A 23,141-nucleotide genomic window follows, 5' to 3' on the forward strand; every position below is an offset into this window, starting at 1 on the left:
GATAGGGACATAATTTAAACGGTTTTATAACCGGGACAAAAGGGCACATAAATTTCATGGTTTTAATTACAGTAGCATGCATTATTTAAAAACTATAATGGCCGGAAACTGAAAAATAATTAATTTTTTTCCCACATTTTTCCTATTTTCCCATTAAAACACATTTAGAATAAAATAATTCTTGGCATAATGTCCCACCTAAAGAAAGCCTAATTGGTGGCGGAAAAAACAAGATATAGTTCATTTCATTGTGATAAGTTATGATAAAGTTATAGACGAATGAATGGATGGAGCGCTGAAAGGTGAAAATTGCTCTGGTGGTCAGGGGGTAAAACCCCTCAGTGGTGAAGTGGTTAATCTAGAAAAAGTAACAAACACATCCATTCATAAAGATTAGAGCAAAAAGATTAGAGGAAAATACCGCTTGCTCGACAGTAGCGATAGGCGGGCGGATTACGTGTAAATGAATGGGACGGACCTCCCAAGCAGCATCAGACAGAGGAGCGCACGGAGGGAATCGGGCAGCTTTTATGTTTCCGCATGTCTTCCGCCACGTTACCGCCAGCTTCCTCCAGAAAACCTCCGCACTTGTATCGTAACAGGCAACTTCTTTATGAATGACCACCCAGAAGTCTTAAAGAGAACCCGAGGTGTGTTTTAAGAATGTTATCTGCATACAGAGGCTGGATCTGCCTATACAGCCCAGCCTCTGTTGCTATCCCAAACCCCACTAAGGTCCCCCTGCACTCTGCAATCCCTCATAAATCACAGCCGTGCTGTTTACATCTGTAGTGTCAGTCTCGGCTGCTCCCCCGCCTCCTGCATAGCTCCGGTTCCTGCCCCTGTCCCTTACCTCCAATCAGCAGGGAGGGAAGGGATGCAAGCAGGGACTGGAGTTCTGCAGGAGGCGGGGAGAGCAGCAGACTGACACTATAGAGATAAACACAGCCAGCTCTGACAAGCTGTTTGTCAGCAGCGTGGCTGTGATTTATGAGGGATTGCAGAGTGCAGGGGGACCTTAGGGGGGTTTGGGATAGCAACAGAGGCTGGGCTGTATAGGCAGATCCAGCCTCTGTATGCAGATAATATTCTTCAAACCCACCTCGGGTTCTCTTTAAGTACCGGTTGCGGAGAAGAACGGTGTTTTCCCGCACTACCGACTGGTCCTTTATGAATGATAGCCATTGTGTTGCTATTAATAATTGCCTCTTTGCAATGCTAGTAGAAGCTTTCTCCATGTCCTGCACCATTATGTTGCACTCCACTTTGAACCCATTGGCACGTGACATGATGATTAGGTCACATAAGTCTGTAGAATAGAGCCAACAACATGGAGAGGTAACTGCATACAAGCTCACTACCCCACTTGCCTGAGTTCAGCACGAGGGAAATTTAATTCAACTGTCTGATGATGGTTTGAACAAATTAGGCTACTCCCACATAGTTAATTTAGTTTGATAAAACTTTAGATTGTTCAGTCAAACTGCAGCATGTGTTGCCAGTACAGGGCAGACAGCAAATCACGATCATACGCTAACTCAGATATATTATTCACGTATTACACAGAGCTGTCATGTATACATGTATATAGGAGTAGCTGCAAAGTAGTGTTATTACAGCGGATAACTGCAGACCGGTGATGTCAAGTCTGTCCTGCATAAGTATCCTGCACTTACTGCGTAGGGTGTGCCCATAGTTCCCGGTACAGCTGCCACAAGCTGTCTGTCTGTCTATGCTGCTGTGTGTAAAAATGATGACATTCCAGCTGTACACGCACGGTGCAATATGAAGCTGTCAGACAGAAGCACAGGAAGAGGAGGAGATCAGATCGGCTGCTGGCATAGCAATACTCTCCACTTTCACCATAGCCAAGAATGCCTCCCCAAAAACTACGGAAGCCTGTATGGGACGGACTTTCCGCTGCATTGATTGTAAACTTCCGCCTAGATACTGCTGGCGGAACCAGATAGATCAGAGAGAGCATAGATCTACCACGTGGTTATTAGTTGTGTTTATTGCAGATATTCCGCTGGTCACTTCGTTGTCATAATGGCAGGGATAGAGGAGGAGGCAGATGTGCAAGATCAGCTGGATTCGCTTCTGAGCAACATGTACGATTTTGGTGAGTGTCACAGTGTCACCTATGGTTTCTGGAGTGCAGCATTCCGAGTCACTCGTTACTGTGTACTATGATTATTTCACCAAAGATTATGGCAAACACACATAATTAAGAATGCAGTAATGGGGACAGACCAAATGACACCAGCACACTACCAGGTAAAACAGTAAGTACACATTCTGCGTGTCATTGAGGCTGGGAGTTCTGCTTGCTATGTACTGAATTGGTTTGTAATTATATGCCTCTCTGTTCACAAGAAAAAAGATTTCTTACCAAACTTCGGGTCTATTTTTAATGATACTTTTGGTTAGGCATACAGTTAAAGTGGACCTGAACTCTTGCACAGGGCAGAAGGAAAACATAGAGAAATGAAAGATCAAATTACAGTTGTGATTAGTCACAGATAAGGGGGGATTAGACAGGCTAAATACTTTAGCCTGTCTTAGGCTTCTTGCACACTGCAAGTGATTCCGATTCAGATTCCGCTTTTTAATCAGTTTTTACATCCGATTCAGATTCCGATTTGCAGTGTGCAGGGAGCAAACTGCGAATCGGAATCGGATGTAAAAACTGATTAAAAAGCGGAATCTGAATCGGAATCACTTGCAGTGTGCAAGAGGCCTAATTCCCCGTTATCTGTGACTAATCACAACTGTAATTTGATCTTTCATCTGTGTCAGCTGGCTTCCTTGCAGAGCAGTTGTAAACACAGTATGTTAACCCTATGCCTGCTTCCATGAAAGCAGGAAGTAGACACACTGCATATTTATTGCAGGATTTGTATCAGCTGTAACAAAAAAATTGATTTCTTTAAAGGTTTTAATGCTGATGCTTATCTTTTAGAGCAGAGAGGAAGTTCTGAGTTCAGGTCTCATGCTGTAGTGGATGCCCTTTTTTCTCCTGTGTAAATTTAAAGATGTTTTAGCAAATCTTAGCAAGTCCTCAACTACTGAAACTTGAACTTTGTTAATCATTATATATATAATTTATTTATTTTTTTACTTTTTTTCTTACTTAGGTGATGACTTTCAGCCTAATAAAGTGGCTATAGTTGAAAGTGAACAACAAAATGAAGGAACGCCAAAGGAAAAGGAAATTTTAATAGCAAATGAAGAAAAAGTTATTCAGCCACCTGTATTGTTAGCTAAACGGGGAAAGAAAAATGCATCCTTGTTCTTTAAATCTATCAAAGATGAACTGAGCAGTCATCCAAAATGTACCGGTGTTCCTGGCAGTACAGTCTCGCTGCATGATGTTGAGGTTGTAACGTTTGTCAACAGCAAAGATGAAAAGAAAGCAAAAGGGAAGGGAGTTCAAGATAAAAATTCAGTAGTAAGTAAGAATCCATGTACAGAAATGGAATGTATTCATGTAAACCTCTTCCAAGATGCACATAGGTCAGTCCAACTCCATACACAGCTCTGATAATATATGATAGCTTTTCAAGTAGAGAAGGCAAATATTACCTTTTGTGTCAAAAGAAGTTACTTTATTTTGTATATTTATAGTGCTGACATCTGAAGCACTTTTTTTAGCATACACAGTTTTGTTACATCCCCCAGAGGGGCTAATAATGTATCTCATAACCGTATTTTGAAAATGTTGGTAACAGGACCTGAACCAACACCTCAGCTTAATGTCTTAATTGTCTAATTCCAGGAATACTGCTTTAAATTAGTTTATTTCTCTGGTACCTGCGCTGGTAGCCGGGGCCCCTGCAGGTAGTTTGGCAGCAAAGCGACTCACCTGTCTGGCCGGCCAGCTCCTCTATCAGTCTGTGTGCTTCCTGTCTTTACTTCCCACTGGCATGTCTTCTCAGTCACCAGGCACATGTAGCTGGTGTAACATGCCACAGAGTCACTGAGAAAATGGGTCTGAACTCAGAACTTCCTCTCTGCTCTAACAGATAAGCAACAGTATAGTAACCCCTCCCCCCCCCCGTGTTTACATATTAGCTTTGTCTGCCGAGGACTGCTGAATTTCTGTGCTGACACAGCTGAGAGATCAAATTACACTTGTGATTACATGAAGATGAGGGGGAATTAGACAGGCTATTCTCTCTAAAAACACACAGGGGGCATATCGGCATAGCCTGCTTCCCACTACGCCGATATGCAAAATCAGGCCGGCTACGTGTCCTCATGCCGGTCAGTGTGATTACGCATAGCGGGAAGCAGGCCTGACGACTTCAGGCCGAAGCTGAGTTATGGGACGCATAACTGAGCCACCAGCTGGGAGAGGAGCCAGGAAGATGCCGGGGGACTTTTGAATCTTAATTGTGGTCTTTTATCATTGTTGCACACAGACTTAACGGAGCAATCCACATCAATTTATTGTCCCATCACATGTGTGTAGATACATAGTCTGACCTGCATTGGCCTATGCAGGTCAGACTATGTATCTACACACATGTGATGGGACAATAAATTGATGTGGATTGCTCCGTTAAGTCTGTGTGCGGACTCCTTCATGATTACTGTGACTGATGGCCTTGGGGCCTGGCACCAGCATACCCACTGATGTGAGTGCGGTCCTTGGATTGAATTTTATCATTGTTGGGTTACTTTTTTTTTTTTTTTCTTCTCTCGGTTGACCGGTTTTCCTGGTTTTGAGTGATGGCGGTCGAGCTTGTGTACAGAGCTTCAGATATTAGAAAACCGTTTAGAAGAAATCTTATTTATTACTGTGTTCTCATCACACAAACTACTAGCTTTATACTTTACAAAGCTATGCAAAGGTTAATCGTGGAGTACTTTTGCTTGATGCCTTCTGCATTCTATACGTAATGTAATTTATAATATAGCAAAAAACTTACAATAACATATTTGTGTATTGTGTTCACAGATAAATACCGATGAACAAGAGGAAGAAAATGATAAAACATTTGATTTTGAAAAGGTATGTTCAGCATTAGCATTTTTATTTCCTAAGTTATACAATATTTAGGGCTTATTACAGTAATGTTTTGGTTTTTGTTGTATAAACTGAATCTGTCAACTGTTGACCTGTAAGATTAACATTAGTTATTTGTAAGAAAGATGAAAGTATCTTTAGGTATGCAATACAAAATTTTTATGAAGCACAGAATAATCTAATCTCATATAATCATTACTTTACTAAATTTAGATCTTTTCTGTTTAACATGCACAGCTTTTATAAAGTCGTGAAATGGTTAAAATTTTGATAAATGACATGCTGCTGTCCTTATAGATTATATAAAATCATGCATAATTATCAACAGTCAATGGGATAGTGATATATTGCAGAGAGTAGTTAACTGCAGAGGGATGTTGGTTACGCAAATTACATATGAAGTGAAAAACGTACAGTACCTAAAAAGGAAAAAATGACACCAACTTGCTTTTAGCACAGGGTCCAACCTAATAAAGGAACTAAAGAAAATAGTATTATGGACTGCTCATAAAAATGTCACTTTATTATATAAATGGTTATAAAGTGCTGAATGTCACACCACCACAATGCACACAAAGGACATCATAAACCTTGCTGTGGCCACAGCAGCAGCTAATGGTCATCTAGCCAAACTTTCCCCTTTGCGTCTTTGCTCCAGTGCCATAGATGCTGAGGAATTCTACAGGTTACTCAGACAACATGAATGTAGATGTAGTTATCTCCATATATAAAGTAAAAAATGTAAGCTGAATAAGCTGTCTTTCTTGTAAGACCCTAAAGGGAGGCGTATATACATTCCAAACCAGTTCACCTACTATTTACTCCATAAAAAGTCACGTTACGTGCCAGAGCACATACGTGATCTATTTGCTCAGCTGCCCCGGTAAACTTTTTTATGTGGGACGCACCACACAGAAATTCAAGACCAGATTGAACAAACACAGGTCTAATATAAATAAAGGGGAGCTTAAACATGGGGTCTCCAAACATTTTTACCTTACCCATGATAAGAATTTTGAACTACTTAGGGCGACTATAATTGAACAGATATTCCATCCCAATAAATATGAGAGATATCACACCTTGTGTAAGCGAGAATCCTTTTGGATCTTGAAACTGGGTACACTTGAACCGGGGGGGACTAAATAAATGTCTGGAGGAGATGAGCCATCTCCAACCCATTGTCCAATGATATATGCGAAAATGTTTTTACATGTCATTATTCATACACTTGACTACATTTTTTGTGAGATCAGTGGGCACTGCATGCATGTGGAGTCCTCTATTACATCCAGGCTACCATATCCATTCCTATTTATCTTTTCTTCACACATTTTTGTGTGTTTGTGTGTGTGTATATATATATATATATATATATATATATATATATATATATATATATATATATATATAAATTTTCCCTATATTGGGTGTTATATGGTAACTTTTCCCTTTATTAGAAGCACTATGATCCCTTGGACCCCACCCAATGCAATGCGGATTGGGGGGGGGGGGGTATGTATACCCATGAGATTTTTTGTTCCATATGCATTAACTTGATAAAGCGGAGACCGTATTTCCGCGAAACGCGTTGTTTTAATAAACTTTTTTATACCTTTATAACATACATGCCTACTCTCTATCTCCATTGAGAGGCTTTTAGTACAGTTGTTTCATGTTGCGCTGGGCTAGTAGCTCCGTACAGAGCATTCTAGCGTTGCCCAGCAACAGATCCACTATTTCCTGGAACGAGTGACGTCACTTCCGCCCCGCGTCTGAGCTTAGTCCCCGGCTCGGCTAAGAGGGACAAGGCGCATCCGGGCTGTGTACGCTGTGCCAGCCGCATCACAAACAGGTGAGACCTGTCCTATTAGTTTACATCACAGTTGCACAAAGGACTCAGAGCGCCCCCTCCTTTTTCTTTTTTTATTACAGTTTAGACCCCAAGTTGCATAATTGAATAATTCAGCACATGAAGTTATTGTTGTTTTGTTCTATGTGTATTTTTAAATACCATGTAAGTTTTTCATGAAGCTTTGTCCCATTGGGAGGTTTAAATGCATGTTTTTGCATGCTGTTGGTTAACTATAAAATGAAGACATGCAGAGTAGAAATGTAATTAAGCATGTTTATTTTAAAGCCCACTGATATAAAGTCCTCCTCCAGGGGAAAGCCTTGTAAACAAACAGGTAAAGTACAGGCCTCAATCGCAGGCACAATTATGGCACTAAAGTGTAACTGTTGGGCATAAAATCAAAAATAAATTCTTTATTTTTATCTGGTAAACAAGTAATAAGGATGCTAACCAGGCAATCCAAAAGTTAAAATCACTGTTTCTTGTTGATAAATGATCATTCCCCAGTTTACCTGACTCTTATTTGGTACACAAAAAGGAAGTTGCAGGGCATGCTGGGTTGTCCTTTTTGCTTCTCTACTTCCCCTCAGACTTAACTAATGCAGCCTGATTGGCTGAAGCCTCTTTCCCTCTTTTTTTCCCCTCACACACCTCTGTTCTTCTCTAATTGGCCAATATTTCTCATGCTGAGACAATACACTTTCTATAGTGAAGGGTGGGCAAGTCAGGCAGAGGAGAGTAAGGCAGGAAATGACATCAGGATTGACTTCAAAATAGCCTCACTTAAAAGGGGAAATGCTAAGAAGGATTTCTCTTTTTTTTTTTACTGTAAAATCACTAAAATCAAAACCTGGACAGTGCAATACATATGTTATGTGAGTAGAGCAAGTATTTATGTACTTATATATGTGTTTTTTTCTGAGATAGTATGGCTGACCGCTCCTCTTTAAGGCTTCTTTTCCACTTGCAAGCACAATCGCAAAAGTTTTTTTTTTTCCACTCCATGCGATTGCGACATTCACCGTTGGGAGCGAAACGCAATCGCAGCAATAATTGTGCAGCACTACGATTGCGCCCAGGAATAATCGAAACGTTTTAATAGAAAAGTGCATTGCGATTTACATGTAAATCACGGTGCACTAGCGATGGGCAAAACACAGGCGATCCGCTTGTTCAAGCGGATCACAGCGAGTGGAAAAGGGCCCTCATACTTCCTACAAGACTGCTCCAATTGCAGGCGCTACATACGTCTCTATGTTGTGTAAACATAAGTTTAAAATGGGAGCTTATCTATAGCTGTATACCACCGACAAGGTAGGAGCATGCTGGATAAATACATACAAGGCCTGTACATATAAGTAACACCAGCAGCTCAAATGACAAAGGTTATTGCATAGATGGCGCCTTAATTGGCAGCCACGGCCACATGATTCTAGCCTTTGCTTATTTTTCTCCCCTGTTCCATACCAATACACCTTTTATATGTGCAGCGTGGTCCGGTGTAGCCTGGTCGTGGGGAGTTCAGGACATGGAGTTTTTTCCACCTTATCTCTGCCTGGGTCCGTTGTCTGTGCAGGCCTTGAGGAGTCCACTGCTTCTACCTATGAGGTTGGGTAGTAGCGGTGGACCTAATGTATAACAGAAGCTCAGTCATTAGGATGCTTTGCAATCCTCCATCTAGACTTAACCATAAGGTGCACATGACCCATTATCTGATATTATCCCTAGAGCTTTACCACCCAATGTGGCACAAATCACTAGCGATTGCCCTCCAATGTTGCAAAACAATCTATTCCTCTCTGAAGGCAATCAATTCAGGAGGGAACTGATTCCTACCAGTCACTGCATATCCATTTTCAATAGATTCCAGCAATGAATCTATAAAAAAAATTGATCGCACTACAGCAATATTCAAAGCAATGCAACTCATGGGTTGTAGATCTATCGCCACTTTTCCCTCATCTCAATCATCCATGATCTTCCCATCTTTAACCACTCTGTGACCGCCTAACGCCAATCGGCGGCTTAGAGTGGCTCCCCCAGGACTGCCTAACGCTGTCAAGACCTAAGGGAGGAGGTTAGCAGGGATCGCGTGCGCATCCCCGCTTGAGTTTTCTTTTAGTTGTACAGTGCTGCGATCTAGTGTAGCGCTGTACTGGGGACAGCCCTGTCACTTGACTGTCACCTGGAGCGGATCACCACGCGATTCCCTCTCATAGGCTGATGCCTATGAGAGAGGATCGCCCTGATTGGACTTCGGGGGAGGGATAAATAAAAAAAAAATACACAATTTTATTCAAAATAAATATACAATTAAATTAATAAAAAAAAATTAAGCCTGGCAGCAGCGGTCAGAGCCCACCAACAGAAAGCTCTCTTGGGAAGAAAAGGGGGCAGACTCATTTGGCTGCTAAGTTGTATGGCTGTGCAGCACACTGTGAAAGCTGCAGTGTGCTGAATTGTGAATTATAACCTGTCACTAGGGGGGTGTGGGCCTGAACACAGAACATCCTCTCTGCTCCAAAAGATGCACAACCGCATAATAACCTTTTAAACAAACAACATTTCTTTGTTACAGCTGTTACAGCTGATACAAATCCTAAAACAAATCCTGATTCATGGAAGCAGACATATTGTTTACAGTCTGTGCTTTCAAATGAGCTTATCTGCCATAGGCAGTCATGTGACACGTGAGATCAAATTACAACTAGTGATTAGACGCAAATGAGGGGGGAATGACACAGGCTAAACTTTCTAAATAAATACGGGGTGCATTTCTCGGTTTTCCTTTTGTCCAGTGCAAGAATTCAGGTCCACTTTAAGGGAGCCTAAACTGAAAGGGAAAAAAAAGTTTCACTTACCTGGGACTTATATCAGCTCCCAGCAGCCACCCTGTGCCCCCACCGTCCTGGTACGGTCCTCTGGTCCTCCGCAGTGGCTGAGTTTCGATTTCATTGACAGAGGCTCCGGCCCCTGCGCCTTGCACGTCTTCGAACACTCTCCCTCTGCGCATGCACAGGATGCTCCTGGCGGCAGTGTTATCAAGGAAGTGTGTGGCAAGGGCCGTGAAGGTGCAGTGCTGATCGTTCCAGGATGGTGTAGGCACAGGGCGGCTGCAGGGGGCTGGTAGAAGCCCCAAGAAAGTGAAAGGCCATTTAAATCTGCAGGGAATCAAACATAGTTAGTTATTTGGGTTGGAAAAAGACAAACGTCCATCGAGTTTAACCAGAAAATAAAGTACAACACCAGCCTGCTCCCTCACATATCCCTGTTGATCCAGAGGAAGGCGAAAAACCCTTAAAAGGCATATAAAATCTCTGGATCAACATCACTGGGCATTACCTAGTAATTATAGCCATGGATGTCTTTTAACGCAAGGAAAGCATCTAAGCCCCCTTTAAATGCAGATATAGAATTTGCTATAACTACTTCCTTTGGCAATGCATTCCACATTTTAATCACTCTTTCTGTAAAGAACCCTTTCCTACATAAATGTCTAAAATGTTTTTCCTCCATGCGCAGATCATGTCCTTTAGTCCTTGTGAAAGCCTAGGGACAAATGCTCATCCGCCAAGCTTTTATATTTCCCTCTGATATATTTATACATGTTAATTAGATCCCCTCTAAGGCGTATTTTCTCCAGACTAAATAAACCCAGTTTATCTAACCTTTTTTGGTAAGTGAGACCTTCCGTCCCACGCATTAATTTTGTAGCTCGTCTCTACACCTGCTCTAAAACTGCAACATCTTTCCTGTAATGTGGTGCCCAGAACTGTATTCCATATTCCAGATGTGGCCTTACTAGAGAGTTAAACAGGGGCAATATTATGCTAGCATCTCTAGTTTTTATTTCCCTCGAGATGCTAGCAGGAAGATCGATGAGTGTTTGGGCACTTTAATTTGTTAATTATTTGTTCAGTTCACATGAATTTAATACACTGGTTAATAGCTAAGGCCTGCACATTGTCAAACGCATAAAAAATGCGTGCAGCAGTGCGGTAGCCCATGACACTGCTGCTTAGTGCCTGTAGCCTGAACATCAGACAGTGCAGTCTATGCACTTCTGATGTTCCTGCGTGTCAGCACACCATACGTGTTGCCAAAATGAGCACAGCAATGCGTATAGTGTGAATGAGATCTTAGATTCAGGCAGTGCAGATCCACCACGCGTAACTGTGAGGGCTGATGCACACCTAAAAGCGCTGGCGCAATCGCAAACACCCAACGTTTTTAGAAGTGGGGGGTTTTTTTGTAAGGCGATTCTAAGCATGTGATTTTCTAGTTGTGCCTAGCGATTTTTGGAGCGTTTTGGTGTACCAATTTTTTATTTTTTCTTGTACAGTAGAGCTGGAAGTGTACAGCTTTTGTTAAAAAAAAAAAAAAAACTTGGAATGGAAAATCACTCGGTGCGCTTTTTAGAGCAATTTTCCACTTTCCTATATTTAACATTGAGCGTAAATCGCCTCAGAAATGCTGCAGGACCCGCGTTTATGTTTGGGAAAAAATCTCATCGCTCTGGTGTGATCCATCAAAATTTACTGAAATCAAAACATGGACAGTACAATACAAGTGTTATGTAAGTAGATCAAGTATTTATCTACTTATGTATGTGCTTTTTTTCCCTCCCGGCAGACTCAAAGCTCTCTATAGGCGGTAGCAGTGTTATGGTGTCTTCCTCACTGAATAGGTGCAGATGCAGAGCCCTTTAACCTCTGTCTATCACAGACTATCTGTTTTGTTTTGTTTTGGTTTTTTTCTAATCTTTCTCAAATGTTCTTGTATATGTCTTTTAAAGCAGTAGGATTAGCCATACTATGCCAGGTAAAAAAAACACACACATAAGTAGATAAATACTTGATCTACTTACATAACACTTGTATTGTACTGTCCACGTTTTGATTTCAGTACATTTTATATAGTAAATGAAGAGAATTCTGTTCCTGGTGGGGGCCATGTCTTTTGCCCACAGCTGAGGCTAAATACTGATGTCATTTTTCCCTTAACTTTTTTTTCTTTTCTCCTCCAATCGCTGAATCACCTCAGCCTTGCTTGTAAACACAAGTGAGCTTGTAAACACAAGTGAGCAGGGGATCAGATTTCAGATAAGCAGCTAGGCAGGGAAATAAAGGAAGGAGGAGGAATATATTATAGATAAAAGAACCCCCAGCATGCAACTGTTTGGCACTTACTACTAAAGGGCCAGTGCTCCTTAAAGGGAACCTAAACTGAGGATATGTATTTTTTCCTTTTAAAATAATGCCGGTTGCCTTACTCTCTTGCTGATCCTGTGTCTAATACTTTCATTCACAGCCCCTCAACAAGCATACAGATCGGGTGCTCTGACTGAAGTCAGACTGGATTAGCTGCATGCTTGTTTCAGGTGTGTCATTCAGCCACTGCTGTAGTCAAAGAGATCAGCATTACTAACAAGCAACTGGTATTGTTTAAAAGTAAACATCCATATCCCTCTCAGTTTAGGTTCCCTTTAAGTATGTGATAACTCCAAATCATAACAGAAAAAGTTTTAAATGCAGGATTAGCATCTTTATCACTTAAAGCTAATGGGAATCGTTTTGTTTTTTTAAAGTCAGATACTCACCTAAGGAGAGGGAGGCTCGGGGTCCCATAGAGTATTCCCTCTCCTCTCCCGGTGCCCGCTGCTGTCCTGGCTCCCCCGTAGCGGTATTCGACTGTTTCGGTCAAATACCGCTGTCTCCCGGCCAAAGGGAGGCTTCGGAAATGCTTCGGGAGCCCGAGTGCTCCCGAAGACGGGCCGCTTTACACTGAGCACGCGCCCTCTGACGCACTCGCGTGTGCGCCGCCTGTCTTCGGGAGGACTCGGCTCCCGAAGACTTCCGAAGTCCCCTTGGCGTGGGATGAGAACGGAGGAGCCAGCGCGGCACCGGGAGAGGAGAGGGATGGCTCATTAGGACCGAGCCTTCCCTCTCCTTAGGTGAGTATCTGCCTTTTTTTTTTTTTTTTTTTTTTTTTTTTTTTAAACAGGGTTACATTCGCTTAAATACACTTAGACCAGTTGCTGTTGAAATTTGATTTTTATGGTGACACTCCCGCTTTAAGGGGTCTAATTGTTTTTCTCACAGTTACAAAAGTCATTTACATAGACCTTTTATAAAATACACTAGTCCAGCAGTAATACAATTTATGAATGTTTTGATCATATGACGCCTCATTTCTTCTGAATCTAAAAAGGTTGTGTGTACCAGAGGGCAGACTGTCGACTTAAAAACTTCTTAGGTACTCTGTGTACATATTCATTATGCACCAAATTGTCTTTCAATGATAAAAAGAAAGACAGCAGATGAGGAATGATGCTTTAAAATATATTACCGTAATTTTCACAGGCTCGTCTAGAGGTGCACAAGTTTGGTATTACAGGCTACAAGAAAGAAAAACAAAGAAAATTTGAACAAGAGAGGGCAATTATGCTTGGAGCAAAGGTAACCTTTGGCAGGTTTTTGGCATTTTTTTTTTCATATTTAAAATGTAATTTATTGGTCAATAAACATAGGAGATCACACACAATACAGCCCCGTATGGAATACACATAAAAAGAGATTATAAAACCTCATGTACGTATAGTTATGAGAATGAACAAAACATGACCAATTCAATCAAATCTATTGTTTTACAAAGTTCTCTGAGCACATGTACTTGTTAATCTATGCATAAAAAACTCTGCATAGTGCATTACTGTAGCAACTAGATTTAACTTACTGTACCAAGTTTTAAAGTGCTTATTCTCTGTGTCCACAACACTACACACCACCAATTACCTTGTGCTCGCCAAATGCAGACCATCTCAAACAGCAGGTGGATCTAAGGCTCCATTACACAATTCCAATAGACAGCTGCTGATACTCTTCCACAAATCCTTTATACCGTTTAAAATCTCCAAATAAAACGAGGTAAAAAAATAGCCTTCTGTCATGCTGCCCTTACATTTTGGAACTCCCTGCCACACCCATTGAGGACATCTGCAACCCTGGGAGCATTTAAAGGTAAGAATGTACAGATGGTATGTAAATAATATCTGTACATATCCCCTTTTAGACAGACTGCCAATAGCACGGACCTCTACGCATTTACGAGTAAGGGGGATTCAGTATACATATTATGTGGGGACTGGATCTCCAAGAATTTTCCGATCGATTTCCTGTTAAAGTTACCAGAAATCGATCGGAAAGCAAATCGGAGATGTTGGAAACAATCGATCCGATAGTAAATAGACCATAAAATCTCATAGTGTGTACCCAGCATAATGTTCAATCTTGTGGCAGATCAAATATTCAGTAAAATTCACAAAAATATGCGCTTAGGAAAAGGGTGGGCACTCCGTGGTTCGCGTTTACAAATGTCAATGTGCAGACATATACAAGAGACCCAAATTTTAAACGCGCACACTTGTCTCAAAGGCCCAAAAGATCAAAGTCTCACAGTTCCGCAGTACAGATAGTCTCCACAGTGATCCACTCACAATCGCAGCAGACTGTCCCTTTAATCTTTGTCTCCGGACAATCACATCCATATGCAACAAAAACAGAGCAAATACATAGCGTAAAACTGCGACCACTGAAAACTTTTTCAAAAGGAAACCGTCACTAAAGTAATCAGGATGTGTATATACTAAAAGCCACCTTTGACCAGCACCAGTGGACAAAACCCACGGGGAGGAGGGGGGGGGGACATTTTGCTAATGGGCAGGGAACAATATGGAGTAACATGCCTACAGAATATGTATATATGTATGTACACATATATATATATATATATATATATATATATATATATATATATATATATATATATATATATATTATTTTTTATTTTTTTTTAAACATTACTTAACATGCTGAAAGAAGCCAGGGATAAAGAGTCATTACATAAAGTGGATTTCAAAATAATGAATCTGCTCAGTGAACCTAAAAATACATAAGAACAATACATAAGAACAAAGACAAGACAAGACAAATAACATTTATATCGTGCTTTTCTCCTGGCGGACTCAAGGCGCCAGAGCTGCAGCCACTAGGGCGCGCTCTATAGGCAGTAGCAGTGTTAGGGAAACTTGCCTAATGTCTCCTACTGAATAGGTGCTGGCTTACTGAACAGGCAGAGCCGAGATTCGAACCCTGGTCTCTTGTGTCAGAGGCAGAGCCCTTAACTATTACACCATCCAGCCACCTAACAAAACAGCCCCCATACCTCTCCACCAGTCCCTGGGAGAGGAGGAATGTCACTGAACACTTTCCCAGAAAGAGAACGACCAAGATTGCCTCGGAGTGAGCAGGGTGAGAAGGGTCAGAGGCAATCGTGGTCGTTCTCTTTCTGGGAAAGTGTTCAGTGACATTCCTCCTCTCCCAGGGACTGGTGGAGAGGTATGGGGGCTGTTTCGTTCTTATGTATTTTTAGGTTCACTGATCAGATTCAAATCCCCTTTATGTAATGACTCTTTATCCCTGGCTTCTTTCAGTATGTTAAGTAATGTTTAAAAAAAAAAATATATATATATATATATATATATATATATATATATATATATATATATTCTTAAGGCATGTTACTCCGTATTGTTCCCTGCCCATTAGCAAAATGTTCCCCCCTCCTCCCCGTGGGTTTTGTCCACTGGTGCTGGTCAAAGGTGGCTTTTAGTATATACACATCCTGATTACTTTAGTGACGGTTTCCTTTTGAAAAAGTTTTCAGTGGTCGCAGTTTTACGCTATGTATTTGCTCTGTTTTTGTTGCATATGGATGTGATTGTCCGGAGACAAAGATCAAAGGGACAGTCTGCTGCGATTATGAGTGGATCACTGTGGAGACTATCTGTACTGCGGAACTGTGAGACTTTGATCTTTTGGGCCTTTGAGACAAGTGTGCGCGTTTAAAATTTGGGTCTCTTATATATGTCTGCACATTGACATTTGTAAACGCGAACCACGGAGTGCCCACCCTTTTCCTAAGCGCATATTTTTGTGAATTTTACTGAATATTTGATCTGCCACAAGATTCAACATTATGCTGGGTACACACTATGAGATTTTATGGTCTATTTACTATCAGATCGATTGTTTCCAACGTGTCCGATTTGCTTTCCAATCGATTTCCGTTAACTTTAATAGGAAATCGATCGGAAAATGCTCGGAAATTGATAGGAAAGCAAATCGGACATGTTGGCAATAATCGATCTGACAGTAAATCGACCATAAAATCTCATAGTGTGTACCCAGCATAAGATAGATCCATCTCTGACTGAATCTGATCAGAGAGGGATCTATACTGCCCACTCACTGCACACAGATTTCCAATATATCCAATAGATCTCTAGCTGCCATCTATCTACTGCTCCAGGGTTGTTGTGAACTTTGTAATGGGCGAGTTTCCTTGCACAGTCGAATAAAGTAAAAAATTACAATACTTTTTCAATAGGGAAAAGTCTTCTTGATATAGAGATATTCACTATTTCCATCTCCTGTAGATTGTGGCTTAAATTTTCCACCAGGTTGGCACAACAAGTACTCCACTTGTTTGGTTCATATTCCAAACTACACATTATTTGCATGCAAACCTGGAACTTTGACATCTTGCTCATATTTACTACTCATCATAGTTTGGAAAGTAAAATAGTTCAATGCAAAAGACAAAATGAGATTGATGCATAAGGAATGCATATGTTTGAATATCTCCAACCATGTAAAGATTTGGCTTTACGTCCAGTACATTGATGTATGTTGGCACATGCAAGTCAGTCAGCACTCACCTCTGTAGTAAGCTGTAGTGCTTTAAGAACACCTGAAGTGAGAGGACTATGGAGGCTGATATGTTAATTTAAGTTTAACGAAATGTGTTGCGAAGTTAAAAAAAAAAAATAGATACTCTCCTTTGGAGAGGGAAGACTCTGGATCTAATAGAGCCTTCCCTGTCCTCACTCGGTGTCTTCATTCCAGTGCTGTCCCCCATTCAAATTTGTAGCCTCTGGGAGCTCTCAGAAGGTTTCGGAAGACACAAATGCTTCTGAAGCCTTCCAAGGGAAGCCGAAGGCATATTCAACCAGTTGGTCAAATACCTGAAACATGGGTGACATTGCTGGAATACAGCCAAAGTGGTTAGCAGGACTGCTACTATTAAAAGGTACATTTGGTAGCCATCATCTGCTCCTCACTTCAGGTTACCTTTAAGTGAAAGAGATGATAACCATACACGGAACTGTGTAAATTAACTGTTTAATCTAATACATTTATAAAATGAATGCATTGCCACAAATTGAATGAACTGAATGTACTGGAGCACAGCGTGACCAAGCGTCTAGCGAGACGCGAAACGGCCGTCGCAAGCCCCAACTGATGCCCGGCACCCCCACCTCCATCTCACAGCCACCATATTGACCACTCGTGGAATGCACCTGTGGTATGTAACCCTAATGAATGTGGACATTGCAAAATAAATTTACGGACGGAAGGTGCCCGGATGTTTCTTTTTCTTCTTGTACCTTCAGTTACAAATTGAATGAAGCCACACGATTTGAAGCATGCAGACAATCATTCTATGAATCCCTTATTCTAGAACGTTTAGACTAAATATTGGGTGTTTGAGTGGACTTGTGTTTTTTGTTTAGTTTGTCCTGATTCTAATCTACTAAATAGTCTTTTCATGTATGTGCACTGACAAGGCCAAGCTCTGCAGGAATGCATGACAATTTGCAATGACAATAGAGATGAATGTGGCTTGTCTAGCAGACTGACACTTGTCAGAGCTGAGGAACCTAGCGGACATGAAGCAGCTTCTCCTCAGACACAAATGCTGTTTATGAAATTGGTGCATCAGTACTAGAAATAAAGAATGCCACATTTTGGATTGGGAATCATCGTTGTGATCACATTTAATGTTTTGTTTCCAGCCTCCAAAAAGAGAATATGTAAATTACAGAGTTTATCAAGAAAAGATAAAGAAACAGGATCAAGCAAAGAAGGAAAGCAGCATTACGGTTTGTAAACTTAATCCCTTTTCGAAGTTATGCAGATGAGATTCTGACCATTATTACTCATCCTCTGCCTACTTATTTTTATTCATCAACTTTGTATTTACTATATATGGGTTTATGTTATCAACAATTTAATTATACCAGATTTGTTATACCGTAATTGTTTATCCATGACACTATGCTAGATTTAAACATACAAGGGCAGTTGGATATGCAGATGGCTCAAGGCATTCTGACTGAACTCTTCCAAAACTACACTCAGCTGTTGGTGTTAAATCATACATTTTGACCCATCTGTTGCTTTTCCCTAAGGTGCCACCATTGGCCAATTCTCGCAGCTCTACTGAAAATAATCTGTTTTCCTCTAATAAGCTTGAAGTATATTAATAGTGTTTAAACCTGTGGTTTGCGCCCTGCAGCTTTAGGTATTTACTTTTCTATTCAGTAAATATGTGCATTGGTGGCTTGATCTCTGCCACCATTAACAGCTACCGTCATTCTAATATACACTAAGGAAGTCTGGTGATGTGCATCAAACACAAATTTTAAATATGAATTACGTAACCTATAGGTCAAAAAAGAAAGAAAGAAAGAAAAATTGAAAGCAGGTGATTTTGTTTGATCATTCCTCTGCCCCCCAACAGTAGTGAGGTATTAGATATTCATTATATTCATTAGCTATACATTGGGCTCATAGCCTGAAAAATGCTGCATAGCTGGATCAAAAGGCCTGTTACACCTTCAGTGGCAATCTTCAAATTACATATAACTTAAAGTGGATCCGAGATAAACTTTTACTCATTGCATAATTGTTCCTTTCATATAGTTTATAGGGACATTCCTCAAGCCAAATACTTGTTTTGTTTTAATACTCTAATTCCCTATAAACTAAACTAGCCTCGCCCACAGCTTCTCCAGATTGCCTTGGCTCGCTGAGCCTTAGTAGCAAGGGCTTATGAGATCTCAGTCAGGGCAAGAGGAGGTTACTAGCCAGAAATTTCAGAGGCAGAGGGGATTGAAGTGAAGTTTTCACAGTCTGAGGGCTAGAGATGCAGATCAGCTTGCCTGTGTTTAATGATAACAAACAAAACATGGCTGCTCTCATTGTATCACAGGAATAAATAATCATAAACTGTTGAAGCTGTTTGCAGCTAGACTTGCTGGGATAAACTGCTGCTAAACTTTAGATAAGATATATTGACAAGTTACTTGTTATAGTTAGCTTTTCATCTCGGATCCGCTTTAAAGCTGTCACTGCCTGTAAATGTACTTAAAGCAAAATATCCTATTGTCTGCCACAGCTCGTTCCCATGATTCGCTGATCAACCATTTGAAGTATTGGGCCTTTACTTATATGAAGCACAAGCTGATGTGGTGTCGTTTTGGTTTCTGGACATTTTCAGAAAGGACACAATTGGCAAATTACTCATCTACAAATATTTACTGTCTACTGTGACTCTATTATTTAAAATATGCACCAAATTCACAGTATCCAGTTTAATTTTCAATTTTGTTATACAGGAATTGGTAACGTCAAAGCTTACACTGATGTTCATTTTGGTACACAAGCTATGATGCAAGTTTTGTTTATTATATGCTTAAAGTAAACCATAGATGGTAATATAGAAAGATTGGATACTTACCCAGGGCTTCCTCCAACCCCATAGGTACCGCTGAGTCCCTTGCCGTCCTCCTGAGTGCTGCCATTTGTCCGCAATCAGACCCACATGTGCAGAAGACCCCGACTGCCGCGACTGAGCCAGTTGCTGGGGCTGATTCGGGAGGACGGAGAGGGACTCATCGCTGCTTTTGTGGCTGGAGTAAGCCCCGGGTAAGTATCAAATCTTTCTATATTACTGTCTCTGGTACACTTTAATGCAGATTTTCTTTTTGCCATGCAGTATATGTCTCCCCATTCCAGGCAATTAAATTGTGGTATCTGCCATTGGGAAACCTCAGTAATTAAATAAAAAGGCCAGTAGTATTTTTCCATTGTTTATCATCTAAGCTATCTAAGTTTATCTGAATTCCTTATGTTTTGTCACCTTATTACTGCAAGTAATTGTTTTCCCAATTTTTCCAATTTTTTATCTGATTATACAAATCAGGATAGTTGTTCTGGACCAGCAAAGAAAAAACGAAAACAAGGACAAAAAGACAGGTAGGTATTGGTATGACTTCATTCGTTTTATACAGGTTTTAATTACAGCTACAGGCTTCTGGCTTCAAGTGAGGCTATCAATCTTTTGGGGGAATAATGTGGCAACACTGGTCATATGATAGCGCTGCATGTTCCTAAATTATGTTTATGGCTTCTATTTAAACATTCTTGTTTACCAAGTACCAGGAGGAGGAGGGAGATGCAATGAGTTTGATTAGTCAGTTTACTGTGTATAACCACCTTCAGTGCTAATGTGCACACGTTTTTGACATCAGTTTGAGGCTCCAACAACACTACGGCTTTACAAAGTGAAGGTAACCTGGAGTTAACAACGGCCATGTACACTTAACCCTTAGTCTTCCTTGTAGAAATGTCGATTTGTCTATTAAAGATACGGGTTGGTAATATCCTATGGAGCAGAATCTTTTCCATGCTTCAATCTTCTTGTTTGAGTATTAAAGAAACGTTTTATAGTCAGTAAAAACAGTCAGTAAAAACATACAACTAAAAACCTTACTCCCTTCTCCTTATTTGCCTATAGCCTTATCCTTCCTGCCTTTTTGCCTACTATAATTTCATCTGTGAAAATCTGGGTCCCGTTTACTAGCCACTCCTTGCAGCTCAACTTTCCAGAGAGGAAGGCTGTGATCTTCTCACATAGGTTTGCTTGTCTTGTACTTTGCCCACTGCAGCTTCATGATTAGAGACCAACAGCACTCTGAACGCCTTCAGCTGGTCTGTTTTTGCCCAAATTTTAAAAGGGGATGTCTCACTACAGGAGTTTTGATTTTTAGAACATAATCTACCTACTGTCCTATCGGATGTGCTATGTAGATCTGGGTTGGGATTTAAGCATCTATCTCAGTTTTGAAGGGATCAGAACCTGTTAACAGCTGTGCAGAGTATACTGTGCTCAGCATTTTGACATAGGTTGGCCCTTGGGTTTACAATAAAAGCTATTACCATGTGGTAAACCTTTTCCATCTTCAGTGCTATTTTTTTTTATCTTTTCAGAAGAAAAACAAAAGGATCATCCAGAATTGTGCCAGATGGACAAGTCGGGAGGTTTAGAGATGGAGCATTGATTCTCAGTACCAAAGATATTCAAAAGATTAAACAATCCAAAACTATTAAATGAAAAGAACTCTACTGACAGTGATTGAAAAAATGTTTCACGGAGCAAGTTCTAAGGTGAACCTGTAAAAAAAAAAAAATGCACATTGCACCAAAACTCCCGCCATGGGTTACAGGCCTGGGGTCCAGCATGCTAAAGCTCAGAATATTTCAATGTTCTGCCAGCCTCTTATTTTATGCTCTATTTGTTTGTCATGTTGACTTCATCGCTTGAGTCCTGATTTCTTTGTTTGACTTACTTATATGGCAAAGCTGCAAACTGTGCCCACCCTGTAGCTGAGAAAATAAATCCTGGACAAAGCCCCTCCTTAGCCTGCTGGATAGATGTTGCAGATCAACAGAAACCAATGATTTCCCTGCTGTAATCAGGCACTTATTGAATGTACAGTGCAGTGGGGTGTACTTCAGTGACTGCATGATCTGACACCAGAACCACAGGCTTTTTCTGACTGTATATAAAATCATGGTTAACAATTCATTGCTGGATTAAATTATACATTTTTAAAATGTCTGGAGTTTCACATTAAAGTCACATGAAAACTGTTTTATTCTGGGGACAAACACATTGTTTTTCTGCTTGATTTTCCCACCCGATCGTTTTTTCTGCTCGATTCTGCACTCGATACTGTGCTTGACTCTCTTATCTTTGCTCATTTTTCCTATCTATTTCCATTCACTTCTGTGAGAAATTGAGTGCAGAATAGATCGGAAAGAATATCGGACATGCCGGTTATTATCTATCGAATCCATCTATCGAGCGAAAAATCGCACCATGTGTACCCCAGCATTAGGTGGTAAACGTTGTAAGATCTATTCATCCCTTCGGTGAAAGATGGCTTAATATCGGTACCTATCTTTGTCAGAAGGTTGCCTACCACATCCCCCCCCCCCCTTAGGAAGTTGTGAAAATCTTCACACTGGAGGCACCCACTACGGATTTTCCCCCTCCTCTAGTTTTAGCTACATATGTCAGCATGTTCCAGTTTCTGCCAATAGTGTGTATTCTACTGGGGGGGGGGGGGGGGGGGGGGGTTAGCTGCATATAACAGCATGCTCCAGTTCCTGACAATATTCAGCAACTTTGCAAAGCTATTGAAGAGAAGTGGACCAATATTCCACAGGCCACAATCAGCAAACTGATCAAGTCTATGCGACGGAGATGTGTTGTACTGTGTGAGGCAAGTGGTGGCCACACCAGATACTGACTGGTTTTCTACCCCCCGCGGGTGACTTGAATTTTTGTGATGGACCTGGAGCTGAACTCTTCCTCTGGGAGGTCATTCTTGACCTTTAAGGCAATCAAAAAGGGTAAGTGTTTATAAACTAAGAGGCAATTGTTAGATATCTGGCACCTTCAGCATCCTAGTGAAAAGGACTACACTTGCTATTCACCTCCACACAGAACATATTCCTGAATAGACATTTTTTTTTGTTTGCTTCACATAACTTATTTTCTGAAAATAGATACTAAAATAGGGGTAGCAACCTTATCGGATCATGCCCCAGTATTCATAAAGGTTAGAATAGGAGGAAGGGAGCAGAGGTCCTTCACATGTAGTGAATGTAATGCCTCAGTGATACGGAGGGGGTAAAGGAGAAGATCACAAGTGTCATACAGACTTATTTCGATATCAATAAATAAGAAGAAATGACCCCCATGGTCCTATGAGAAGCACATAAGCGCGTGACTAGAACTACTTATAAAGGAGGGAAGTAAGCTTAAAAGAAGGGGAGAAACAAACTTATGAGTAATATAGCAAATTTGGAAAAACAACATAAAGGGACTCTGAGACGCTAGGGAAATTGACGTGTGAGAGAGAGAAACTTAAAACCCTGATGTTTAATAAGGCCAGATATTAGGCACACACGGAGGCAGTTCTATGAGTTTGGAAACCAAGCGGGGGAACTACTGGCAAAAGCTCTTAAGGATCAGCAGACCGCAATTTATGTAATATTATGT

The 23,141-nt window shown here is 40.8% G+C and overlaps 2 protein-coding genes across 2 annotated transcripts in view; one reads left to right on the forward strand and one right to left on the reverse strand.

Annotated features, from left to right (window-relative positions):
• The window catches only part of GNPAT (glyceronephosphate O-acyltransferase), a 105,942-nt gene extending 104,048 nt beyond the window's left edge, over nucleotides 1-1,894 (reverse strand). The window contains exon 1 of the mRNA XM_068233392.1: nucleotides 1,677-1,894. Coding sequence (XP_068089493.1) covers nucleotides 1,677-1,694 — 18 coding nt within the window. The 5' untranslated portion in view covers nucleotides 1,695-1,894. The remainder of the gene's footprint in view (nucleotides 1-1,676) is intronic.
• C4H1orf131 (chromosome 4 C1orf131 homolog) lies at nucleotides 1,865-21,688 on the forward strand. Its single transcript, XM_068231843.1, has 7 exons — nucleotides 1,865-2,122; nucleotides 3,138-3,451; nucleotides 4,964-5,017; nucleotides 13,250-13,345; nucleotides 17,803-17,889; nucleotides 19,995-20,047; nucleotides 21,062-21,688. The coding sequence occupies exons 1-7, from the start codon at nucleotides 2,050-2,052 to the stop codon at nucleotides 21,183-21,185; spliced, it is 801 nt and encodes a 266-aa protein (XP_068087944.1). The 5' UTR covers nucleotides 1,865-2,049; the 3' UTR covers nucleotides 21,186-21,688.
• The last annotated feature ends 1,453 nt before the right edge of the window (nucleotides 21,689-23,141 follow it).

Source organism: Hyperolius riggenbachi, chromosome 4 (assembly GCF_040937935.1).
Source record: "Hyperolius riggenbachi isolate aHypRig1 chromosome 4, aHypRig1.pri, whole genome shotgun sequence".
NCBI lineage: Eukaryota > Metazoa > Chordata > Amphibia > Anura > Hyperoliidae > Hyperolius > Hyperolius riggenbachi.